This window comes from Ictidomys tridecemlineatus, chromosome 16 (genome assembly GCF_052094955.1).
Source record: "Ictidomys tridecemlineatus isolate mIctTri1 chromosome 16, mIctTri1.hap1, whole genome shotgun sequence".
Taxonomy (NCBI): domain Eukaryota; kingdom Metazoa; phylum Chordata; class Mammalia; order Rodentia; family Sciuridae; genus Ictidomys; species Ictidomys tridecemlineatus.
Window position 1 is genome coordinate 50341684 of NC_135492.1, and position 22368 is coordinate 50364051.

The 22368-nt window shown below is 38.8% G+C and overlaps 1 protein-coding gene across 2 annotated transcripts in view; it reads left to right on the plus strand.

The window, feature by feature from the left end:
- The window catches only part of Cntn3 (contactin 3), a 325624-nt gene that overhangs the window by 300190 nt on the left and 3066 nt on the right, over positions 1-22368 (plus strand). For both annotated transcript variants that reach the window (XM_005333886.4, XM_078033577.1), the window contains exons 20-22: positions 11074-11260; positions 20271-20383; positions 20850-21018. In XM_005333886.4, the coding sequence (XP_005333943.1) occupies positions 11074-11260; positions 20271-20383; positions 20850-21018 (469 nt within the window). The remainder of the gene's footprint in view (positions 1-11073; positions 11261-20270; positions 20384-20849; positions 21019-22368) is intronic.

A 22368-nucleotide genomic window follows, 5' to 3' on the forward strand; every position in this document is an offset into this window, starting at 1 on the left:
CAGGGGCACTGTCAGCCAGATCTTATGATGGATTGACTGAAAACCGAGGGTGAGATTGAAAGGCTGTGGTCTTCTTATTCATTGGATGGCTATGTCAGTGGAAAGTCACCTTCCTCCGGCTATGGTCTTATGTCCTTGGTTGTGAGATTCTCTTCTGAATTCTAGAGAATTCAGCTGCCCATAATATAACTTGTGTTTCCAGAGACCTTGATGTATAGTGAAATAAGATGAAATATCCAAAAGGGAGGGCATCATAAGACCTAATATAATGAAGTAGGAATAGTTCACCTGAGCAAGAAGTGTATGAGGAAGAAGGATTGTGGTGAGCTGTGTCAGCGGACCGTGGCCGCCATTACAAGATGGCGCTGATAAGCGCCGTGGCCTGTGATAAACAACTCCTTGTTTTGGGAGAGTTGGCACGTAGCTGTAAAACACCCTATGAGAAAGATCCACGTGGCAGTTGTGCATTGGGGCTTGATGTGCTTTATCAAGGCTGGGGCGCTCGGGTGTTGAAGTAGAAGTAGAAGTAGGAGTAGTAGTAGTAGTAGTAGTAGTAGGAGGAGGAGGAGAAGCTTCCAGAGACACATAATTAAAGGCCTGAATAAACTGCTGAAAGAAGAATCCTGTGTCGTGTCCTCCTTGCTGGCGAGGGGTCGCGGCGAAGGATGACCAGGCTTTACAGACTTCCAGATGGTAGGAAGGTTTAACCAGGACTTTGGAGGGAAAGGAAATGAATGTAGAGGTACTGAGAACATTCCAGATTGAGCACAGCATTTTGGAGGAGTAAAGGAGTAGAGGCTTCATACAAAACCAAAGTTACACTGAAGATGATGTCCACCAAGGCATAGGAGAGCAGGTCACAGATGGCTTTGAATGTAAGAGGAACTACTTGAACTGGACCCCGTATTTCGTAGGGAACAGTGGAATTAGGAAGTGGTGAGATAAACACATTTTAAGATTTATCTAGCAATGCTGTTATAGAGGTCATGGTTGTGACTTCATCCCCACCACCCACTGCTGGCTTCTTAGGAAACTGCCCTCATGTGTAACTGCTGATTCAGTGGCAGACTAACATAGCCATATTAGCATGACACAGCCACGTACCCCTCCACTCCCCAATACAGTCTCCAGTGGTTGTATCCCAGTGACCACGTGATCAAAGTCAACTGGTCTGCACAGTGAGCTGACCCAGTCAGATTCTTGTGTGAGATATTTAAGTAAGGAATACAGAGGTTATAGTTAGTGAGGGTCATGTGGTCATGTGTCAGATTTGTAGCCAAGTTCACACTTCTTTGGCCATTGGCATGTACGAAAAAGTAGGTCTGCAAAGATGAGATAGAGCAGATATCTCCCCACTTCACCCTCACAAGGAGAGAAACAAAGTCCCTACAACCTTACTAGAGTAAAATAGAAGAGCTCTTTGACAACTGCCCAATTCTCAAGTGGACTTCTTACATCCTTTTTCATAGTGCTTTGTCCTTCTTGACAGTGAACCCCCTTTCTATCTGAGCAGCTTCAAGAGAGTTTCTGTTCCTTATAACCACATAGCATTGGCCTGAATAAATATTATCAAATGAAACAGAGACAGCACTGGAGCAGTGAGGCTCTGCGTACAGTCCATTCAGGGGCAATACCTGAATTTGTAATTGAAATTGAGCTCCCAGTTGTTGGTTCTTGGCTTTGTCTCTTGAACTTTGGGAATCTTATTAACAAAATGAATGCCTGTACAGATAATGTAGAGTGTTGACTGTGTGTTTTCTTCTAGAAGTTGCAATGTTCCTGGTCTTATTCCTAAGTCTTTATTCCACTTTGAGTGGATTTTTGTGCAGGATGAGACATAGACTTCTGTATGGCAAAGGAAGTAACTAAAAACATGGAGAGGTGGGAGAAAGTCTTTGCCAGCTACTTCTCTAACATGGGATTAATAACAAAAATATATAAATAACTCAAAAAACTTAACACCAGAAAAAAAAGGAATGACCCAATCAATAAATGGGAAAATTGACTAAACAGACATTTCTCAGAAGAAATGCAAATGGCTAACAATATGAAAATATGAAAAATATTAAGAATGTTCAACATCTTAACAAGCAGAGAAATGAAAATCAAAACCACATTGAGAATTCATCTCACTCCAATTAGAGTGGCAATCATCAAGAATACAAATAATAAATGCTAGCAAGGATGTGGGGGAAAGGTACACTCATATATCATCAAATTATACTAACCATTTTGGAAAGCAGTATGGAGATTTCTCAATAAACTAGGAATAGATCCATCATGTGACCCAGATATCCCACTCCTTGGTATTTATCCAAAAGAACTAAAATCAGTATACTGTAGTGATACAGCCACATTAATGTTTATAGTAGTTTGATTCATAACAGACAAGACATGGCAGCAGCCCAGGTGTCCATCAGCAAATGAATGGATAAGGAAAATGTGGAATACATATTCAATGAAGTACTCGGCCTTAAAGAAGAATGAAATTACAGCATTTTCTGGTAGATGGATGGAACTGGAGAATATCGTGCGAAGTGAAATCAGCCAGATCTAGAAAGTCAAGGGTCCAGTGTGATCTCTCATGTGAAAGAGAAAAGGGAATTTAAAGAAATGAACACATGTGATTCTCCTCAGTGAAGGAGTTGGACTGAGACACGTGCCCACTATGGATAATTGCCCTTTATGAGCCACAATGGCAGGATCATATCACCAATCTGGTTGTACCTTGTGAAATACTGGAGAGAAATGAAGGAGAGGTTACGCAGAAGAGAACTATGGGCTTATACGCATTGTAGGGGTCTTGAGAGTTGATAGTAGTTAATGGAGAGCATGAGGGCGAAGAGATGCTAATTTTTTTCCATATCAATTTAAACTGATAAGGACTCATCAAGGTAAAAATATTCTATATGAAAATGGAATGGTATCTCTTAGCCATGTCAGGAAAGAGTATTTGACTGAAGAACATCAAAGAATGCTAGTGGAAACTCATATTTTCTAGTTAAGGCTCTACCATTTTGGAATTAGACAGTTCTGCATTCAAAACTAGTAGGTTACTATATAAGCTCCACAAGGGACAGGGACTCTGTGTGTTTGTTTAATGATATCTCCCAAGTTCATAGACCAATATCTGGCACATGAGTGACATGCACAAACTATGTGTTGATGGAAAAAATTCAGTTTGGGCTTTGTTATCTCACTGCTGCATGTTCTTAAGCAAGTTATTAAAGCTCTCCAAGGCTCAGTTAGAATAGAGTAACAGTCGCCCATAACTCATAGCATCATTTGAGAATTGCAAGAGATAAAGCAGCCATTGTTAAAACCACCCTGGGAGACTTGCAGCTTCTGCTTTTTTTCTGTTTAGATATTGGGCTTCAGGGTGAGATTTCATTGAAAGAAAAAGAAAACTGAAAAGCAGCAAAGAGTAGAAGAATACTTTCTACTTTTCACAAGGAAAATACACTCCCCGAGTGGCTCTCAAGCCTGTTGCCACTAGGGTTGGAGGCAAAAGATGAGAAGGAAATGGAACTTTTCTTGGTATCAATTATGGGTTAAAATGCATCGCATCTTGGGGCTGGGATTGTGGCTTAGCAGTAGAGTACTCGCCTTGCACATGGGAGACCCTGGGTTCGACTCTCAGCACCACATAAAAATAAATAAGTGAAATAAAGTTATTATGTCCAACTACAACTAAAAAATAAATACCTTTTTACAAAATGCATCACATCTTATCTATTTGTATAAAGAGTAGCAGACAAAATATCCAAATATAACATGTATACTGTATTGAAAGGAAAAACAAGGATTAAAAATTTCTTCCCCAAGTGCTTGGTAGAATATATGAAGAGAAAGACAGCAAGCTAAGAAAAAGATGTACTAATTAGAAAAACATCTCAAATAATTTATGTAATTCCACCAAGTTAAAAATATGTCTTTTGTTCGTTTCAGTAATGATTTAAAAATTAACCTAGAAAAATAAATGACTTAGCAGAGTATTTAATTATCAGTCCTGTGGCTAACTTTGTGGGTTGCAGTTTCCCCAGTTTGGCTTTAAAATCGTTAATATCTCCTGCCTTTCTCTCATCTTGGCGTGAGTTGATCGTGTGCCTCGCAACATGCTGAGCACACATCATCATTAGCATCTAGACTAATTTTCTTTCTGATTTGACCAACCAGTAGTTGAGCTCATTTCCCTAGACTCCAATTTATTTCATCTGCTGTGCCTTTAAACTCAGGCTCAGATCTTTCCTGGTGCCCTTTTGGATAGGAATAAGAGAGGCAGACCCGCAAAAGAGGATCCAGAGCCATTAAGTTCATGGAGAGTGGGCACCAAGAGGAGAGAGTGCTAGAGTTCCTACCTGGAATATACCATGGCTTTAAAGTCGTTTTGTGCTTTGAAAAAATAAACTCTAGTTCACAATAATCTATTCGCTGTTTCTATGAAGAACTCCAAGGTTCCAAACAAAAAGAAATGATAACAAGATGGAAAAGATAATTACTCTGATTGATCTATGTGAGGTACATGCAGGCATTGGAGTATAACGCTGCACTCCCTAAATATGTACCATTACTACATGTTAATAAAAGTCAAACATTAAGAAAGAATAAACCTTGGGAAGAACAAATTTAATAAGCAAATGAAACAAGTCAACATTTGCAAAATAGTAAGAGTTGCATATTTGGGGGGAACCGCATATGATTATTTTTTAAGTGTGGCAGAGGAACTCAAGAAATGTAATATATCAGAATGCCAAACCAAAACTTTCTAGATGCCTTCCTCCAGCCTCCTGTTCCCACAGCTGTATGGAATATGCACAGGGCCTGATATTTTAATCAAAATAGAAAAAGATGTTAAATATTTGAGTACCTTTTTTTTTCTTTTGCGGATATGAAAATTCCACTTGAAGAAAAGCTATGTGCCCAGGGTCTCATCGCCTGCTGTCTTGCAGTGAATTCAATTCACTGTGGCATGAGTTGAATATACATAGGAAAATTGGGTACAGACAGTTGAGATATTCTTACATCAATATCAAAAAAGTAAAATGTGTTTAGGTGAATAAAAGGCAGACTTTGGGAGGGACAGAAGCTTGGTGATGCAGCAGGAGTGGTTTCCAATACCATGGAGACAAGCAGAGAGGAGAGGGTCCAGTGTGTAGCAGGCTTCACTCTGTGGGGGATTCTGGGATGACCCTCACTGCCCGTGTGCTACTGGGTTTTTTGTTAGAAGGTCCCTACTAAACCCTGGCACAGCACTATAAATGGTGGGGAGTAAACATCCCAGTCTCTCCTGAGTCCTACTGATTAAACCCAAAGAGAAGTCAGAGTGCAAGGACGTACACAATACCTCTCCCCGGGTTGAGGGCAGAGGGAGGACAGACCTGGACTTATCTCCCTAAAAGACATTCAAATGCATTTCCCGCTCTGGCTTCTGCTGATTTAAATGTGCCCAATCTAATAGCTAAGTTAAAGTGTTCATCTCTCTAGAAATCTGTAAATACACATAAAATTATTTCAGTCTATTAAAAGAGTATTTCCAACTTGACACCTGTTTCCTTCAAGCCTAAAAAAAAGGTTCTACTTTTAAATACATTAGTTTTATAAACTATATTTCATTTTATGTTTAAATTAAATGAAAGATCTGATGCAGGGATATTAAGGAGTACTTGGAGCAGGAACATTAGTTTTGGGAATAACCAAATTACTCACAGAAACTGAAATTATATTTTTAGTTTTGACATTCTTCAAGTTTGTTTCTGTTTATTTATCCAGATAAAAATATATTGACTTGTGAAATGGTTTTATTTTTCTGAAGGAAAAAAAATACCATATTATCTCATCAGAAAATTGAATTACCAGTGTTTGTAGATGCAGAAAATTTGAGAACTTGAATACTGAGTTTGGTGGATCTCCATGGTCAGAGGAGGGAAACATTTTTAAACTGTTAAGACTGAAGCCGTTTAAGTCATTTAGTAATTCCACAATACGGAGGGTTCTATCCCTAGCCACCGTTCATCTATAGGAGACATGATCCAGGACCCCCAGTGGTTGCCTGAAACCACAAACAGTAAAGTTCAACTTGTAAATTTGGCACAATAAAGAGATTAATGGCAATAATTAATAATAAAATAGAACAATTATAACAATATACTATAATAAAGATTTCATGAAAGTAGTCTCTCAAAGTATCTTTGTGTATGTTGTTACCTTCTTGCCCATTTTGAAAGAGGGCAGCTGAGACCACAGAGGGAAAACGCATGGATCAAGGGGACAGCTGTGTGTACAGGTCCACTGCCAGCAGTAATGACCAGAACCTAGAGGCCCCTGCCCATCACGGCCTGCGTTATTGCTGTCTACTCTGTCAGGAAATGAGATCCTTCCCTCCCAGGCCCCAGCCTCACCTGCAAACCCCAACTCAGGGGCTCAGGAATGGCTCAGAGGAGCAGACTGGATCCCACAGATTCTTAGGGATGAAGCATGTTGAGAACCCAAGGCAGTCTTAACCAACCTCTCCTGTGCCTTTTATTGTTCCCTCACTAAATTCAGAGATTGCACCATGAAAATGCCCATATCTTCAGCTCTGGGAAGATCTCAGCCATTTTTTCCTCTGAGCATTGCCTTTTCCTTCATCTCTCCTTTGGGAACTCTGTTTGGAACTTTGCATTCTGTTCTCAATGCCACAGCTTCGCTTTGGTAATTTTCATTTCTTTGTTCAGGCTATGTCCTGGGCTCATTAATTCACCCTTCCACCATTAGTCTATAGCTTTATTCTTATTACTGATTTCCTTAATTTTTTAATCATTGCATTTTTTCAGATCTACAAGTCCTACTTATTGTTTTTCAAATTGGGCCGATCTTTTTTTCTTTATCTCCTATTCTTGTATAATAGATTCAATCTCTTGTCAAACAGACTTGGACATTTTAGGTATAGTTATTTTATAATCCATTACTCATCAGTGTGTTTAGCTGACCTGCCTCTAGTCGTATCTACACTGGCTTTTTTATTAACAGGGTGTGTCTTGTGTTTGGTAATGTGCGTCTCTCTGATCATCCTTTGCAGATGCCACCTTCATATTCTGTCAACTTTATATTCACCCTTTTCTGCACAATTACATTTTCAAAGTTTGTTCCTCCAACATAGACATCTTTCCTTCCCCATCCCTTTTTTGTGATTGTGCCCATAAAAATCCAAATTAGCATAGAAATATTCTCTTCTCTCAGTTGGAGTACTTTTATTATTTAAATCCAGAACACAACTGAGAGGAAAATGGGATATTTGTCTTTCTTATTTCTTTCTTAACTATTCCACCTTATTAAAAAAAATGATCTAGCCTTATAGAAGCATTTTTGAACAAAATTTCTTGGAACATAATGGAATTCTTTCAGAAAATTGGCAATATTAGTGGCACGTCTCTGTTTCCTTATGTTTTAGTTACATGAATATTTATTCAGCTCTTTAAGGAAAGCTGTTTAAGAAGATTATATAATCAGTCTTCACTAACTAGTATCATGTTCAACTTTGTCACAATTTTTCTCTGTGTCTAAATGTTTCTAATACCTCTCAGCAACTAAGATCTAAAAATAAAGCTCTCCTTCTGATGCGTGGAGATTGGTTAAAGTACTTTAAAACATGCCGCTATCAAGAACTTTCAAGTACTTTCTATAAACGGATTTATAAAAAGAGATTCCACATTACCAATTATAAATTATTTTTTATCTCTTTTTTAAATCAGTCTCCTAAGAACATTTTCTTAGGCAACTTGTATTCAACCAGTTTGATATATCAGAAAAGGAACAACCCTGGCACTGGAACCTGACAGGGGAGGGAAGCTTGGGCAGTCCTGATTTTACCACCTGAATCCTCCCTGCTGCGGTCTTACAGTCATATTTATATGCTACCCCCGTCTATGCTCTAACCCAAGCTTCAGGTTTTGTGTCTGGTACATTTTATTATAATTATTGATCTGTATCATTCTTAGTTAATAACTAGACAATGCTCTTAGGAGCAGGGAAATCTTCTTATCATTTAGGGCTCATCTAGACCTAACAACACACAATGTTTTCTCTTGGTGAGTCTGCCATATATAAAAGCTTTTAGTATCCATTAACAGGCTATTTGGCTATGGCATTAGAAAAGAAACCATGTATCCACTTCAATGCTACTTGTTTGGGCTCACATCCTCCCTTTGAGATTCTTATTAAAACTAATAACCCTTCTCTGAGAGAAATTCACATAAATGCATCCATAAGATCAGCATTTTGTGTGAATATAAGGGTGCTTATCCTTCCATGTGCACATACATAGGGAGATTTTGATCTAGCACAATATATAATTTGCTTTCACTTATCATTTAGGACCTTAACACTCACCCAGTGGTGTTTTAAGAGAGAATAAGTTGTGGTGTGTTTTGTACAGAGGACTGACACTTGTAATCAGCCGTGGCCCATAAGCACATTTTGTTTGATCAACACAGTATTGCTTTTGACCCAACCCTAAATTTAGGACATTTTACATGAAAATTAGAACTCTGCTTTTTAAAAATAAATAAATGAATTAAATAGAAAGTCTATCCTCCTCCAATCAGGCAAAGCTGAGTAGCTCCATTATTAAAAATCTGCTCTGTCCTATGTCCAGCTTCCCAGTCCCTTAAGCCTTATTTCCTTTCCTTTTTCTTTCTTATTTTTTTTTCCTTTTTGGCCACTGAGCTATGTTCTTAGTCTTTAAGTTTTTGTTTTTGTTTCTTGTGGTCACAAGCCTTTACCATTTCCAACATTCTGTGCACTCAGAATCAATTATTGCCAGTAACATTGAGCTCAAATTCCTTTTTAGTTGTATAAGTTGTAATAATTATTTCATATTTTTATATTTTGCCTTCAACAGTAAAACATAAAGGCCCTAACAAGGTGGCCATATACTGCAATGAAGAGAGTAGAGCTGGGCGTGGTGGGCACACCTGTAGTCCCAGCAGCTCCGGAGGCTGAGGCAGGAGGATCGCCGGTTCAGAGCCAGACTTAGGGACCACAAGGCACTTGGCAACTTAGTGAGACCCTGTCTCTAAATAAAATACAAAATAGGGCTTAGGATGTGGCTCACTGGTTGAGTGTCCCTGAGTTCAATCCCCAACACAAAAAAAAAAAAAAGGAGAGAGAAAGAGGGAAGAGAGAGAGCACAGAGATTGTCTATATTTATAAAAGTAAGAAATATGCTTATGACCTTGTGAGAACTTGGTAGATCTGCTGTCGTATTAACTATGTGGCCCCTGCTTTAGATCAGCAGATGGTAATACCAGGTCTTATCTACACAAAGAATATGTACACTTTCCTAAACCATTTATTTGCATAAATTTTTGTTTTTACTTTGTTTATTTATAGTCAATCTGTATGTTCAAAAAAAGTAAGCACACAAAACTTTATAGTAAAATACTTTATAGTGTGAATTGTAAGTACTTAAAAATGTATTTTTATTTTATTCTCTACCTTTTTCTTCCCTTCAGCAAATATTCTCTTATATTCATATTTTTTCACCATATGTTTGTATATCTTTCTCCTAATTAATTAATTTATTTTAATCAGGTATAAATTACAGCAGAAGGCATTTTGATTCATTGTCCACAATTGCAGCACAACTTTTCATTTCTCTGGTTTTACACCATGTAGCATCACACCATATGTGCAGTCATACATGTACCTAGGGTAATGATGTTCATCTCATTCCACCATCTTTCCTGCCCCCGTGCACCATCCCTACTCTCTCTCCCCTTTGCAGGACCAAAGTTCCTCCATTTTTCCCATGCCTCCCCCTCCCTGTTATGGATCAGAATCCACTTATTAGAACATTTAGCCTTAGGTTTTTGGGATTAGCTTGCCTCACTTAGCATGATATTCTCCAACTCCATCCAGTTACCTGCAAATGCCACCATTTTATTATCTTTTAATGTTGTGTAATATTCCATTGGGTATATATACCACAGTTTCTTTATTCATTCATCTATTGAAGGGAATCTGGTTTAGTTCCACAATTTAGCTATTGTGAATTGTGCTGCTATAAACATTTATATGGCTGTGTCCCTGTAGTGTGCTGTTTTTAAGTCCTTTGGGTATAAACCAAGGAGTGGGATAGCTGGGTCAAATGGTGGTTCCATTCCACGTTTTCTAAGGAATCTCCATACTGCTTTCCAGATGGGTTGCACCAACTTTCAGTCCCACCAGCAATGTAGGAGTATGCCTTTTTCCCCACATCCTCGCCAACACTATTGTTTTCTGTATTCTTAATAGCTGCTATTCTGACTGGAGTAAGATGAAATCTTAGAGTAGTTTTGATTTGCATTTCTCTAATGACAAGAAATGTTGAACATTTTTTCCTATATTTGTTGATTGAATGTATATCTTCTTCTGAGAAGTGTCTGTTCAGGTCCTTAGCCCATTTATTGATTGGTTGGTTGGTCGGTGTTAAGTATTTTGAGTTCTTTATATGTCCTGGTATGTCTAAGATCACTTTGTGTGGCCCAGGATAATGAAATATATGAAAAATATTTTAATGCCCATTCCTATTGAAAATCAGCCCTTTTAACTGCTTTTAATCCCTCTGGTGCAGCTCTGTGTGCACTGTTAGTCACCTGACAGTGACTGGCACTGCTGGACAGTCAATCTAATAATGTTTTCCTCTGACAGTTCACTTTCTTCCAGGAAGGAACCTCAGCTGTCCATAGAGTTCATGCCTTTCTGCCAGTGTTCTGGACTTGACCTTGAGCTCAGTTGGTTAAGGGTTGAGAAGGCAGGCAGATTTCCCCTTCCTTCTCCCACTGTGATATCGTAGTCTCATCATGCTCAACTCTCTGAACCTATCTGCTCTGTCTGTGTACATGTTTGTCCTCATTCTCCTCCTAGGGTTCCTTTCCTGGGTGTACCCTGCTGTGCCACAGAGCCTAATGCAGCACCTGACACACAGTAGGTCCTCTGGAAGTATTTGTCAAATAAAGAAGAAAGTAAATCGCAGTCCTCATTTTAATGAAAACCACAGAATGAGGAAGGTGGTGCTGGGTCCAGCCTTCTCATCTGGTGCATCTTCCTCACCAGGTGCGGTACTGGGTCAGTGGGGAAGAGCAGGAGTCCTCAAGCAAGGTGAGAGTGGCCGGAAACGAGACCTCAGCCAGGCTCCGGGGACTGAAGAGCAACCTTGCCTATTACGCGGCTGTCCGGGCATACAACAGTGCAGGCACTGGCCCCTTCAGTGCCACAGTTAACGCGACCACCAAGAAAACCCGTATGTATTTTCCCACCTTTTGAATATCTAGGAAAATAGTCTGTATTAAAAATGATGGCATCCTTCAACATTTTCAGTGGACTGGTTAGGTCATTAATCCCACTGAGTGATATAAACCTGGTCCAAACCCTTACTCAAGCCCCACATAGTCTAGTCTTCATGATAGCCCTAAATATTTACATGGAGGCTCCATATGAAAATGAATAAGCACCTTTTGAAAAATCTTATGGTGCACTGTTCTTTTTAAATGGGATGCATTTCAATGGGTTCATTTCCATTAAATTTTAGTTCCCTCAAATCTTGGGTGTTATTGATAATCAGAAATAAGCTTAATACCAACGACTTGGAAGTGGTATTTTTTTTTCCGTTCTTTAATTTTCTTTCTCACATTATTCAAAAGATGGCAGTATACTTTTAACAGGTAATGCTCAGGAGATTCTGGTGCACATGTAGATATTGATACTTTGAAAACTGAGTCAGAGATAGCTGTGTCACCTTCAAAGCTGAGTTTCTGTTGGCTGTGTGTTCACAGGTAAACACACCTGCAGTAATGAGCAGTTATGATTTAAGTAGCCTATGAGAAATCATTGGTTTACATTTTGGAGTGTCCCACGGAAATTTCAGTTGGAGTGTTCTCATGATGCCCAGCTGATGTCTCATTGCTGCTCTATCATAGCACACCTATATGAATTGTGCTGTTTATTATTTTATAGCCAAAAATGACTAAGAGCATTCATGAGCCAAGCTGTCCATGATCAGTTCCTTCTTATTTTCGTTCTACAGGTGATAAGAAAGGGGAGTGAAGAAATGAGGGGATTTTAGCACATTAATATTTTTGCTTGCAGAAAACCATTTCCTTAATTTATTTTCAAAATTTACTCTAGTAAATTTATCTGCTTAACTGATTTTATGAAGGAGTGAGTCAGTGATTATGTTTCGTCACCAATTTCATTAGTCCAGTCCTGCGTTCATATATTATTTCCAAATTTATTTGAAAGCATACATTTACTGGCTAAAATGTCTAACAACTTTAACTACATGAAGTTGGATATAATGGGCCAGCATTGTTATCGATAGTTTAAAATATATATATAAACATAATCCTACTGCTTTAGATGTTAATAAATAAGCATCAATTTTATCAGGGAAGTTTGCACATTTATCTTTGCATTATGTATAAGGGGGAAAAGAGCATGGCTAGTAGCTTAACAGCATAATGAATATCACAGAGCAAAAGTTTAGCAACAAAACATTTTAGTACCTTCATAAGCAACAGCTCATATGGCAATCATGAGGGAAGGCTAACCAATATCATGCATATCATGTGGCTGCTCTTAGAAAAAAGGAGAACATTGGTTTGGAAATACGTACACTGAAAATGTTCTGTATTTACAACTTTTTACTAAATATGTTTGTCTTTCCCAGTAACAGTTCTGAATTAGTAAAACATATAAATACACCATTATTTATATATTGAAATTCTGATTGTGAAGATGTATGCAGACAGCTTTGTTGAGCTCTTTCTTCAGACTTGATAATCGATGTGATTACTCATTGGGAAATATGGTCGCACAAGATGGTTTAATGTCATGATGGAATTGGTGAAAAACAGTGAATTGGGAAGACAGTTCACAAAGGAAGAGGCCGATTATAAGTTAGTGAGAATGTAACAATAACATACAATGAATGAAATAAAATTGCAAGAAGGAAAAAACCTTTTATAATTTAGATATAGCATATAAATAACCAATTTAAAGTAGAAATTTGTCCGTAACAGTGATAATGATAATTATACTATGAATGACTAATACTTAGTGAGCAATTTCCAGTCACAGTTCCAAGTACTTTTCCTGTATTGATTCTTAATTCTCACAGTGACTGCATGGCTTAGAAGTGGTGAGGATCCTCACTCTAGAGATGAAAGGGCTGTGGCACATAGGGCTAGATGACTTTACAGAAATAGCAGAGAAAGTGGCAGGACAGCCATACAGACCCAGAAACGCTCCTAACCACTCCTCTAACCATATGATTAAAATATTCATGACTCATGTGGTGCTAGTATCTATTTTGAGTTTGCTCTGTGCTTAGGAGCTGGGTAAGGTAATCACAGATAGACAGGGTTTCTGTGCTGATAGATCAGTCCTCTGATAGAAATTTCAACAACTGAATAAAATCTCTTCAAAATTATGCCCTCCTGGTGCTTCAATTTGCCTACACTCTACATGGTGACCTGCAGATGTTATTAAGGAAAAGTTTGCTACAATGTGTGGGAAATCCATAAAAGATCATTAAAATCCCTGGGCATATTAAACTGTACATTTAATTTTTAAATTTTATGTTAACAATTGTTCAAACATGTGCCAAAGTAAAAGTAAAACCGACTCTTTTAAAACTGTTCCTACTAATCATCCTAACCTTTGACATGGTCCAGCTCTGAATCCTGTTTAAGAATTATAGTAATGCGCTTGTGAATATTACTAGGAAGAAAATGATCTGTATCCCTGGTGCATAAAGAATTAAGATGGCATTTTTTTTTCTCACTTGCTCTCTTTCTCCCCCTTCGATGTGTCACCTTTGAAGGGAAAGAGTCCTTCCAAACTCACTCACCAGTCCAAACCTAGCACTCATTATCTGTGGAAAGGCTGGCTGAGTGGATGAATCCTCAAAACCTAGGTCAACCTGGAAGTACTATCATTAATCAGATGAGCTTCTTCTTGTCGACACATTGCAAATTCGGAACACACACTGCAGCCTTTTACCACCTTGCTTCCAAGGTGCAACTGTCACCTACTCAGAATCCTGGAATTCTATATGCAAGGCTTATATCAGCACAGAGCATAGGTGATATTTCTAATTAACGTAAAATAACACAAGGATTCTCAAGGAAAGTACTGTGGCTTCCATTAAACACTTAATTTTTTTGATATCCAAATACTTGGGCTTCTTAAAAGCATTTTTAAGTTAACATTGATTAGCCTCTTGAAGTAATCTAAGTTGTGTTTCTGTCACATGCAACCCAGAGAGTGAGCTCTTGACAACATCGTCGTCAGTGAGGCTGATGAGGAATAGTGGCAGATGGCTTCAAAATGGTGAAATGTCGTTACTTTCTAAAAGGAGACTTTGTCAGAGTTTCACATCCAGAATTCACAAGAAAGAATCTGTAGGACCAATATTTTGCTTTGCATAACCGAATATTCAAGAGGTAACTGAGGTTGTCAATGTGGATGGATCCAGGCCCTCGACATCCTCAAGAATTATCTAATAAGATCTCAAATTGAACATTTCTTAAAATGAGCTCTCGATTGCACTCCCAGCCATTACAAACCTGTGTCTTCTACAATTTCAGCAAAAGCAACCCTCATTATTTCAGTCCCTTGGACCAGCAGATCCCAGTCATCATTAATGCTCTTTCTCTCATACCCTACAATGGATGCAGTATCTGACTTTAAATTTGCTGAGAGTCTACCACTTACTGCATTCACCCTGGAACACACTACCCCATTTCTCCCATTTACTGTCTAGATGTTCTGCCCTGGGTCAGAGTGATCCTAAAGGTGTCACACTGTTTCTCAGACCCCTCCAGTCCCTTTCCATCCACTCTTTATATAAATCCTTAAAATACCCAAAAAGGTCTTCCACAATCTGTCCCCCACTTCCTGTTCCTGCTCATTTTCTCCTGAGCCCACTTGCCATTCCACTTTTCCTGCGGGTCCTTGACCTTTGCTGTCCAGATGGCCAGGAGACACTCCTACCTCTCTTAGGCCCTCCCTGCAGTATGTCCTCAGTGCCCCCTGAGTCCATATTTAATCAGCAGCCCTACATCTCCTGATATCCCCTTATCCTGCTATGTTCTGGGGCACCACTTAGAGCCACGCGCATACCACATCTTGCATGTGGTCATCTGATTGCTGCCCCCTCCTCTTTGCTGGAGTCTCATCTCCTTGAGGCATAGACATTGCCAGGTTTGATCATTATTTAACTCCTGAGTTTTCCCAAGTAATCAGAGCTGCTGCCCAATGAGTATCTGTTCAACAGTGACTCTCTCCAGGTCTGTTTCTCTTCCTGGTGGAATCGGTTTAGTTTAGTTCCCTCTTCAGGATAGCAATATTCCCACCAGAATCTTAAGGACTGTTTTCTATCATCCAAACACTCTGGGGAGAGTGGGAATCTTAGTTTCTGAGGTTTGGATGAGTCATAAAGTAGATGTTTCTGTTTCAAAACGTGGTATCCATTTCCTGTGATCCAAAGATGTAAGTCCATTTATAATACTTTAAGTGATTCTGAAATGAATCTTTCTCCCTGTTGGACAGAAAGTAGCTTTTGATTACTTGATTTCTGCCCAGTGCCACATTTTTGGGCAGCTTGCTTACTAATGTTGATGATCATCTCAAGGGAAGTCCGTGCCGAGTGTATTTTTCAGCTACTGCTGACAGCATTCTCTTTCATGAAAGTCATCTTATTACCATCAGGTGTCCAAGAGAAGGAGCTGAGAAACATACTGAGTTTTGTTTAATTAATCTCTACAAGCATATGTTCTTGAAATCACATATTTTTAAAGGAAATGCCAGGTACAGTCACCAGTATGGAGACATTATCCCTGAAAACTCCACACAACAATGTTCTTCAGATGAACAACCTCTATTTTTTTATTATATGGAGGAAAACATATTTACTATAGAAAATTTGGGGGGAAGAAAATAAAATCACCCACAATCCTATCCTATCGTGCAGAAATATGATCATTAAAATAATTTGTCTTTTCCTCTCAGACTTGTGTTCCATGGATTATTTCTCTTACACAAAACATCTCTTGAAGGTTATGCTGTGTATTTAGTTACCTGTGTATCATAGTACTGTATCTTATTCTTTTGTGATAACAACCCACAAATTATTTAGTCATTTTCCTATTGTAGGAATGTCTTAAAATCCTCACTTTATTCGGTCTTAGAAATATCATAGTGGCCACTTTTTGCAGGCTGAGTTTACAGAATAAGTAAATTGATAGGGCTGATATTGAGGAGTGACAGTCAACCCAGAGGACCTAAGAAACACCCTCCAAGATAAAACTATTTTGTTATGTAACATTTAAAAGTATCCACATAATCTTATAGCCTGCCACTCAGTGTTATTCTACAAATCTTAGGAGATGCTGCCTTTATACAAAAATAAATTCATTTGTTGCCACATTTTCTGTCTTAGCATACTGCCAATAATAGAAATTGAACTGACAGAGAAAAAAAATCTATAGGATATGATTGTTGACAAATAATTCCCAAAAACATTCAAAATGCAGACCACACATCGAGTTAGGCCCCAAAACATTTGGAATTGAGTCAGCCTATTCTGGGTTGTGTTTCTGCACAGAATAGAACAGTAAAATGAGAAGTCTTAGGAGGGATGCTCTGTGGAGATCCCCTGCCCATTCCCACTTCACACCTGCTCTGTGCCTTTGAAGTTCACAGTGCGCCTTCAAAGCTCTATAGCCTACTGGCCATATCAGTCACATAGGGCCAGTTCAGTGCAGTTCTACAGGTCCCCACTCCTCAATGGCTTACAACTAAAAGAGTGTCTCTTTCCTACTAGTCACCAAATGTTGATCATGAGTGAGATTCAGACCTGATCTGTTCCATCTTTACTCCATGACCCAGACTGCAGGAACAGCCACCCTCACTGATGTGCTGGTCTCATGGTAGAAAGAAGAAAGGCCAGTTCAGTTCCCAGCACCAAAAAAAAAAAAAAAAAAAGAAGAAGAAGAAAGGCCAGCCATGCCTTTCCATTTTTTTCTTAAAACTCCCTCATTGAAACCACCTGTTTCTCATTTGCTCATATTTCACTGGTGGAAGCATATCCGGTAATGAAGCCTGAAGTCCCCATGATGCCAAGGAGCAGGGTGGTACGTCCTCTCCCCAGAAAGGGCAGCAGGAGCCCCACAGCCCTACCTAATGCCAGGTAGAAAAGCATAAGGTCATCGGGGTCCAGAATTAAACAGAGCTGTTTTGAATCCACATAACACCCCTTCCTAGTTAACTATCTTAGGATTGTGTTAAAATTTTTAATTGTACTGAAGTATATTCATAAGTTGGAATTTACCATCTTGGCCATTTTTTAATGCACATTTGCAATAGGGTTAAAATAGGGTTAAGGGCACTGATGCAGCTGTGTGAGATGGTCAAGACCTTCTCCACTGCACAGAACTGAAGCTCTCCACCCATGAGACCAGGCCCCATTCCCCTCCCCAGCTCCAGGCAACTGCCATCCTACTTTCCATCTCTGAATTTTACTATTCCGTGTTATCACATATAAACAGAATCACACAGTATTTCTTTGTATGATTGGCTTATCTCACCTAGCATAATGTCTTCCAGGTCCATCCATGTTATAGCACATGTCATGATGTCATTCCTTTTGTTTTTTGGTACCAGGGATTAAACCCTGGGGTACTTACCCACTGAGCAACATCCCCAACCCTTCCTACTTTTTTTTTTTTTTTTTGAGACTGGTTCTCAATAGGTTGCTTATAGCCTTGCTGAGTTGCTGAGATTGGCTTTGAATTTTCAGTCCTCCTGTCTCAGCCTCTGAAGCCACTGGGATTACAGGCATGGGCCACCATGCCTAGATCTTCATTCCTTTTAAAGGCATATGCATATAGCCCCCTTTTGTTTATCCATTCATGTGCTAATAGATTGTGAAAATGATTGTGTTCACCTTTTCATTGTTGTAAATGAACATGAGTGACAAGTATGCATCTTTGTTTATTAACTCTGAGTTTTACAAATAGGCACCATGACAATGCAGGGAATTTTAAAAAAAGAACATTCTGGAATTCCTAACACATTATGGACATTTACTATGCGTTTGTTACTAGCAACAATGGAATCTTGAAAACGGAAGAAAGTTCATCTGGCCCAGAATCTCCCACATAGTGTCATTCTTCCCTGTCATAATAAGGCAGATGATTATTCATGTGATTATAAAATTCTAAGTGAAATATTAGTTTAATTTACTTTAAATACTATCAAGCAATGTAACTAGCACATCCAGATCATTATTATGTGAATGTTAATGTTTAGAATGAGGCTGAAATAAATGTTTATGCTTTTAAACAAGTGCGTTTTTCAAAAATAGCAAAATGGTCAAAATGGAACATGTCTCTCTGGTGCTCAGGAAACACTGATATGATTTGAAAAGAGCTTTGAAACCCTCTATTTTTCCTCTTTCATTTTTCAGATTTTTTTTTCTTTTTGTCATTTCAAAGAGTATTCATTTCAGGCTGAACTCATTCAAGTCATCTATTTTGGGACTCACACAAGACAAATCCCAATTTTCAGTCATATGTTCTGCCAGCCTGCTGTTGGGGGTCAGTGTATTTACCCAAAATTACTCAAACTCTCTATAACCTGTAAGCACCCATATTTTGGTAGGCCAAACCATGCTGAATGAAGGATGTTTTCTGAGCTGCATCAAATCAAGCTGTCCTTTTAAGGTGCTGTCAGCCACAGGGAATCACAGGCACTGGGAAAGTGTTCTAACAAGTGTGGGTTCATAGCATCTGGACTGGGCAACCAGAACATTCTCTCTAGTATGTCAGTCCTAAGCAATTGCCCATATACATTCTTACAGATGTCTTATCACAGCATTGCAGTGTAGACAATCTGAGCTGATCTGTTAGTATCACATCACAAAAATTTAAAGGCAACAGAACAGTGTTAAAGAGGACACAATCAACCAAAGAACCCACCAGGAGGACAGTCTTGAACGGTGTTATTAGCCACATAACTGCACATGAGAGCTTTTCCCATCTGTAAGTCCAGCTGTATTTCCATCCTGGCGTGAGTCAATGATGTTTAGAAATTCCTCTGGAGAGGTAATTGTTTATATCACTTTCCCATTACAAATTCAGTTAACCAAATCACATTCTGTGCTTAAATCCACAAGAATAAGATATTTCAGCATGTTTTGGGCAGTTGTGATGCTGTTGAAAAATGAGTAATATGTTTGCTGTTTTTCGATTGACAAGGAACTGAATCCCTAACGTCCCATCCATCCATATTAGGGAGTGCTTCTGACCATGTCCACCCGAGTCCCCCAGAACCAGTTTCCTCTCCAGGGTTGCTAAGCTGTGGGTCCATGTTTATAAACCTATGAGAGTTTCATTAATCCTCTAATGGAATTCTCATTAAATTTTTAGTGTTTTGCCTTATTTTTCTCAAAAATTGATTTGAACTCAGAAAAAAGACTTTAAAATATGGATTCTCTGTGGCAATTTTTCACATGTGTAGCTATTACTTCACGAGAATAAATCTAAGTAATTCTTATTTTTGATTGCCTCTCATTTTGCCCATCTCATCTTACAACACTGGCTTGAAAATCATCCACACTTCATTTCGTGTGACTTTAATCTGCTCCTTTGGCAATTTCTCTCAGCCTCTCTGTGTGTCAAAACAAGTTCAAATGCTTGCCTTTCCTGGCTCACCCACAAGCATCCCTCTAGTGGTGGATAAAGGAACTTGCGTCTCTGTATTGTCAGTTTGTCTTCTGGGAGACTTGAAGTGCATTAAATCCTTAAAGTATGTGTTAAGCCAGGTGTGGCGGCAAAAGCCTATAGTCCCAGCAGCAGGAAGATTGCAAGTTCAAAGCCTGAGCAACTTAGAGAGGTCCTAAGCAACTAAATGAGACTTTGTCTCAAGATAAAAAATAAAATCAAGAGATGGGGATATGGCTCACTGGTGAAGCGCCCCTGGGTTCAACCCCTGGTACCAAAAAATTAAAGTAAAATAAATAAAGTATGTGTTGAATATGATAACATGCAATTTCTCACAGTTTAATTGAAATGCCCCTTTTAAAGGAAGTTTTTCTATTCTGTTAATTTTTCTTTTTCCTGATTCCATCTACATACCATGTCTTACAGGAGAGTCCCTGCAGTTGCCTTAGTGCTCAGCATGTATCTGCTCCATGTAAAACAGTACTCCATGCTCAAATCAATTTTAATTTCTCCTTTTTGCATTGCAAGCTCCCAGTCAGCCTCCTGGGAATGTGGTTTGGAATGCTACAGACACTAAAGTGTTACTTAATTGGGAGCAAGTAAAAGCAATGGAGAATGAATCAGAAGTAACCGGCTATAAAGTAAGTTGAATCATTTGCAACACTGTATTTTCCCTTTTTCACTTATACTTTGCAAATCTTTAAAAATTTTGATGATATTATTTCAGTAATCTAATTTTGACATGAACATCAAGTTTTTCATAAAAGAATATACTATCAAACTCTCTGAATTGTTAAGTACAGACTTACATAAAATAATGCTGCTCACATGGGAATTGTGGACACGATGTTTGTGCATTGTGTTAATCAGCTTTCTATATTTCCAGCTAAACTCCTCCAGGGGAGAAAGCTGCTCTTCCCCACCTCCTTGATTTTGAAAGTATAATGATCCTAGTGTCTGCTAATCCATAATCCAAGACCTATGCATGGAGCTGGGAATGTGTTTTTGTATTCTGTTGTGAAGAGAATGACAAAAATAATTTCAGAGCAACGAGAGTATGTGAAGAAGGTAATGTAAGAATGAAGTGTATTTGTTCATGCATTTTAGGTATTCTATAGGACTAGCAGTCAAAATAGCGTGCAAGTGCTGAACACAAACAAAACTTCAGCTGAACTTGTGCTGCCCTTTCAAGAGGACTACATTATTGAAGTCAAGGCCACCACAGATGGAGGGGACGGCACCAGCAGTGAGCAGATCAGGATTCCAAGAATAACCAGTAAGTTGGTTGGACTCAGCTTCCCCTTGAGCTGCATCAGTGTTGTTAGCCACCAGGAGCCCTTCAGCCACTGCCCCTCCCTCCACCCACCCTTTCCTCCCAGCATGCCCTTCATGTGAACACAAGGTAATTTTGCAACATGAGCAAGTAAAACCAGGAAGAAAACCTCTAGAGTGGTGAAGAACAGGGAAAAATATGAGCACAGAAAGGAAAGACATGGAAAAGTAGTTAAAAACTTCATTCATTTGAATTATTTCCCTTATTTAATGCACCTGTAGATTGCCTAGAATAGAATTCCCAAAGCAGTTCTCATGGGCAAGCCTGAACCCATGCCCTGTTTTTACCTCTGATATTCCAGTTGTATGCCTCCTAAAAATTATAGGTGGATCTTATCAATTCTTTCAGTAGGAAAATTAGCATTGTCAAAGTCATGAAACTTTTACACGTGCCACACAAAAAAAGATGACATTTTTAAAGAAATCTGTTCCAAGTTTCAGAAGAATTTCATGCTCTTTCCTCTTAAAATCCTAATGAAAGCTATTTCACCACCGAAAGTACACTTTTAGGGGGCTGGGGTTATGTTCAGTGGTAAGAGAACTTGCCTGGCATGTGTTGAGGCACTAGGTTCCATTCTCAGCACTGTAGATAGATAGATAGATAGATAGATAGATAGATAGATAGATAGATAGATAGATAGATAGATAGATAGATAGATAGATAGACAGACAGAAAGAATAAAGGTTCATTGACAACTAAAAAATATTTTTTTAAAAAAGAAAGAAAGTAGACTTTTAGAGTGAAGAGGAACAAACCCCAGCATACATATTTTTATCAGTGACCATGGAAGAGAACTTGTATCTTCACTTTGAAATCCTGTGTCTGGAGTTTTCAGGCCTCAATTTAAGTAACACGGAGCCTACCCTGTCTTCATAGTCTATTCTACAATCCTCAGTGACATAAATAACTTTGTTCCCGGTTTTCATTTATTGACTGTGGTTTAGTCTATATAGTAGCAGGTGACCAAGACTGAAGCAAGTTTCTTTAATCTTGAAAAAGAAAATGACTGAAGAAAATGGGAGAGATCAACCCTTGCAGGAATTCTCTCTTTCTATGAAATCATAACCGGCCACACTTGAACTAAAAGTAATAAGAAAATGGGGGCTACCTGTCTGTAAATAAGTATGTAAACAACTACTTCAGACTGCAGAGATTTGTATATCTGTGTGTGCTTCAGGAGACCCAAACAGGAATCAGGTTGCTAATTGTTATTTGCTGAGGCTTTACAGTAGGGAATACTCCTTGCTTCTTGCATTGTGCAGGGTGTCGGAGTTAGCATGACAGCGTGGACAG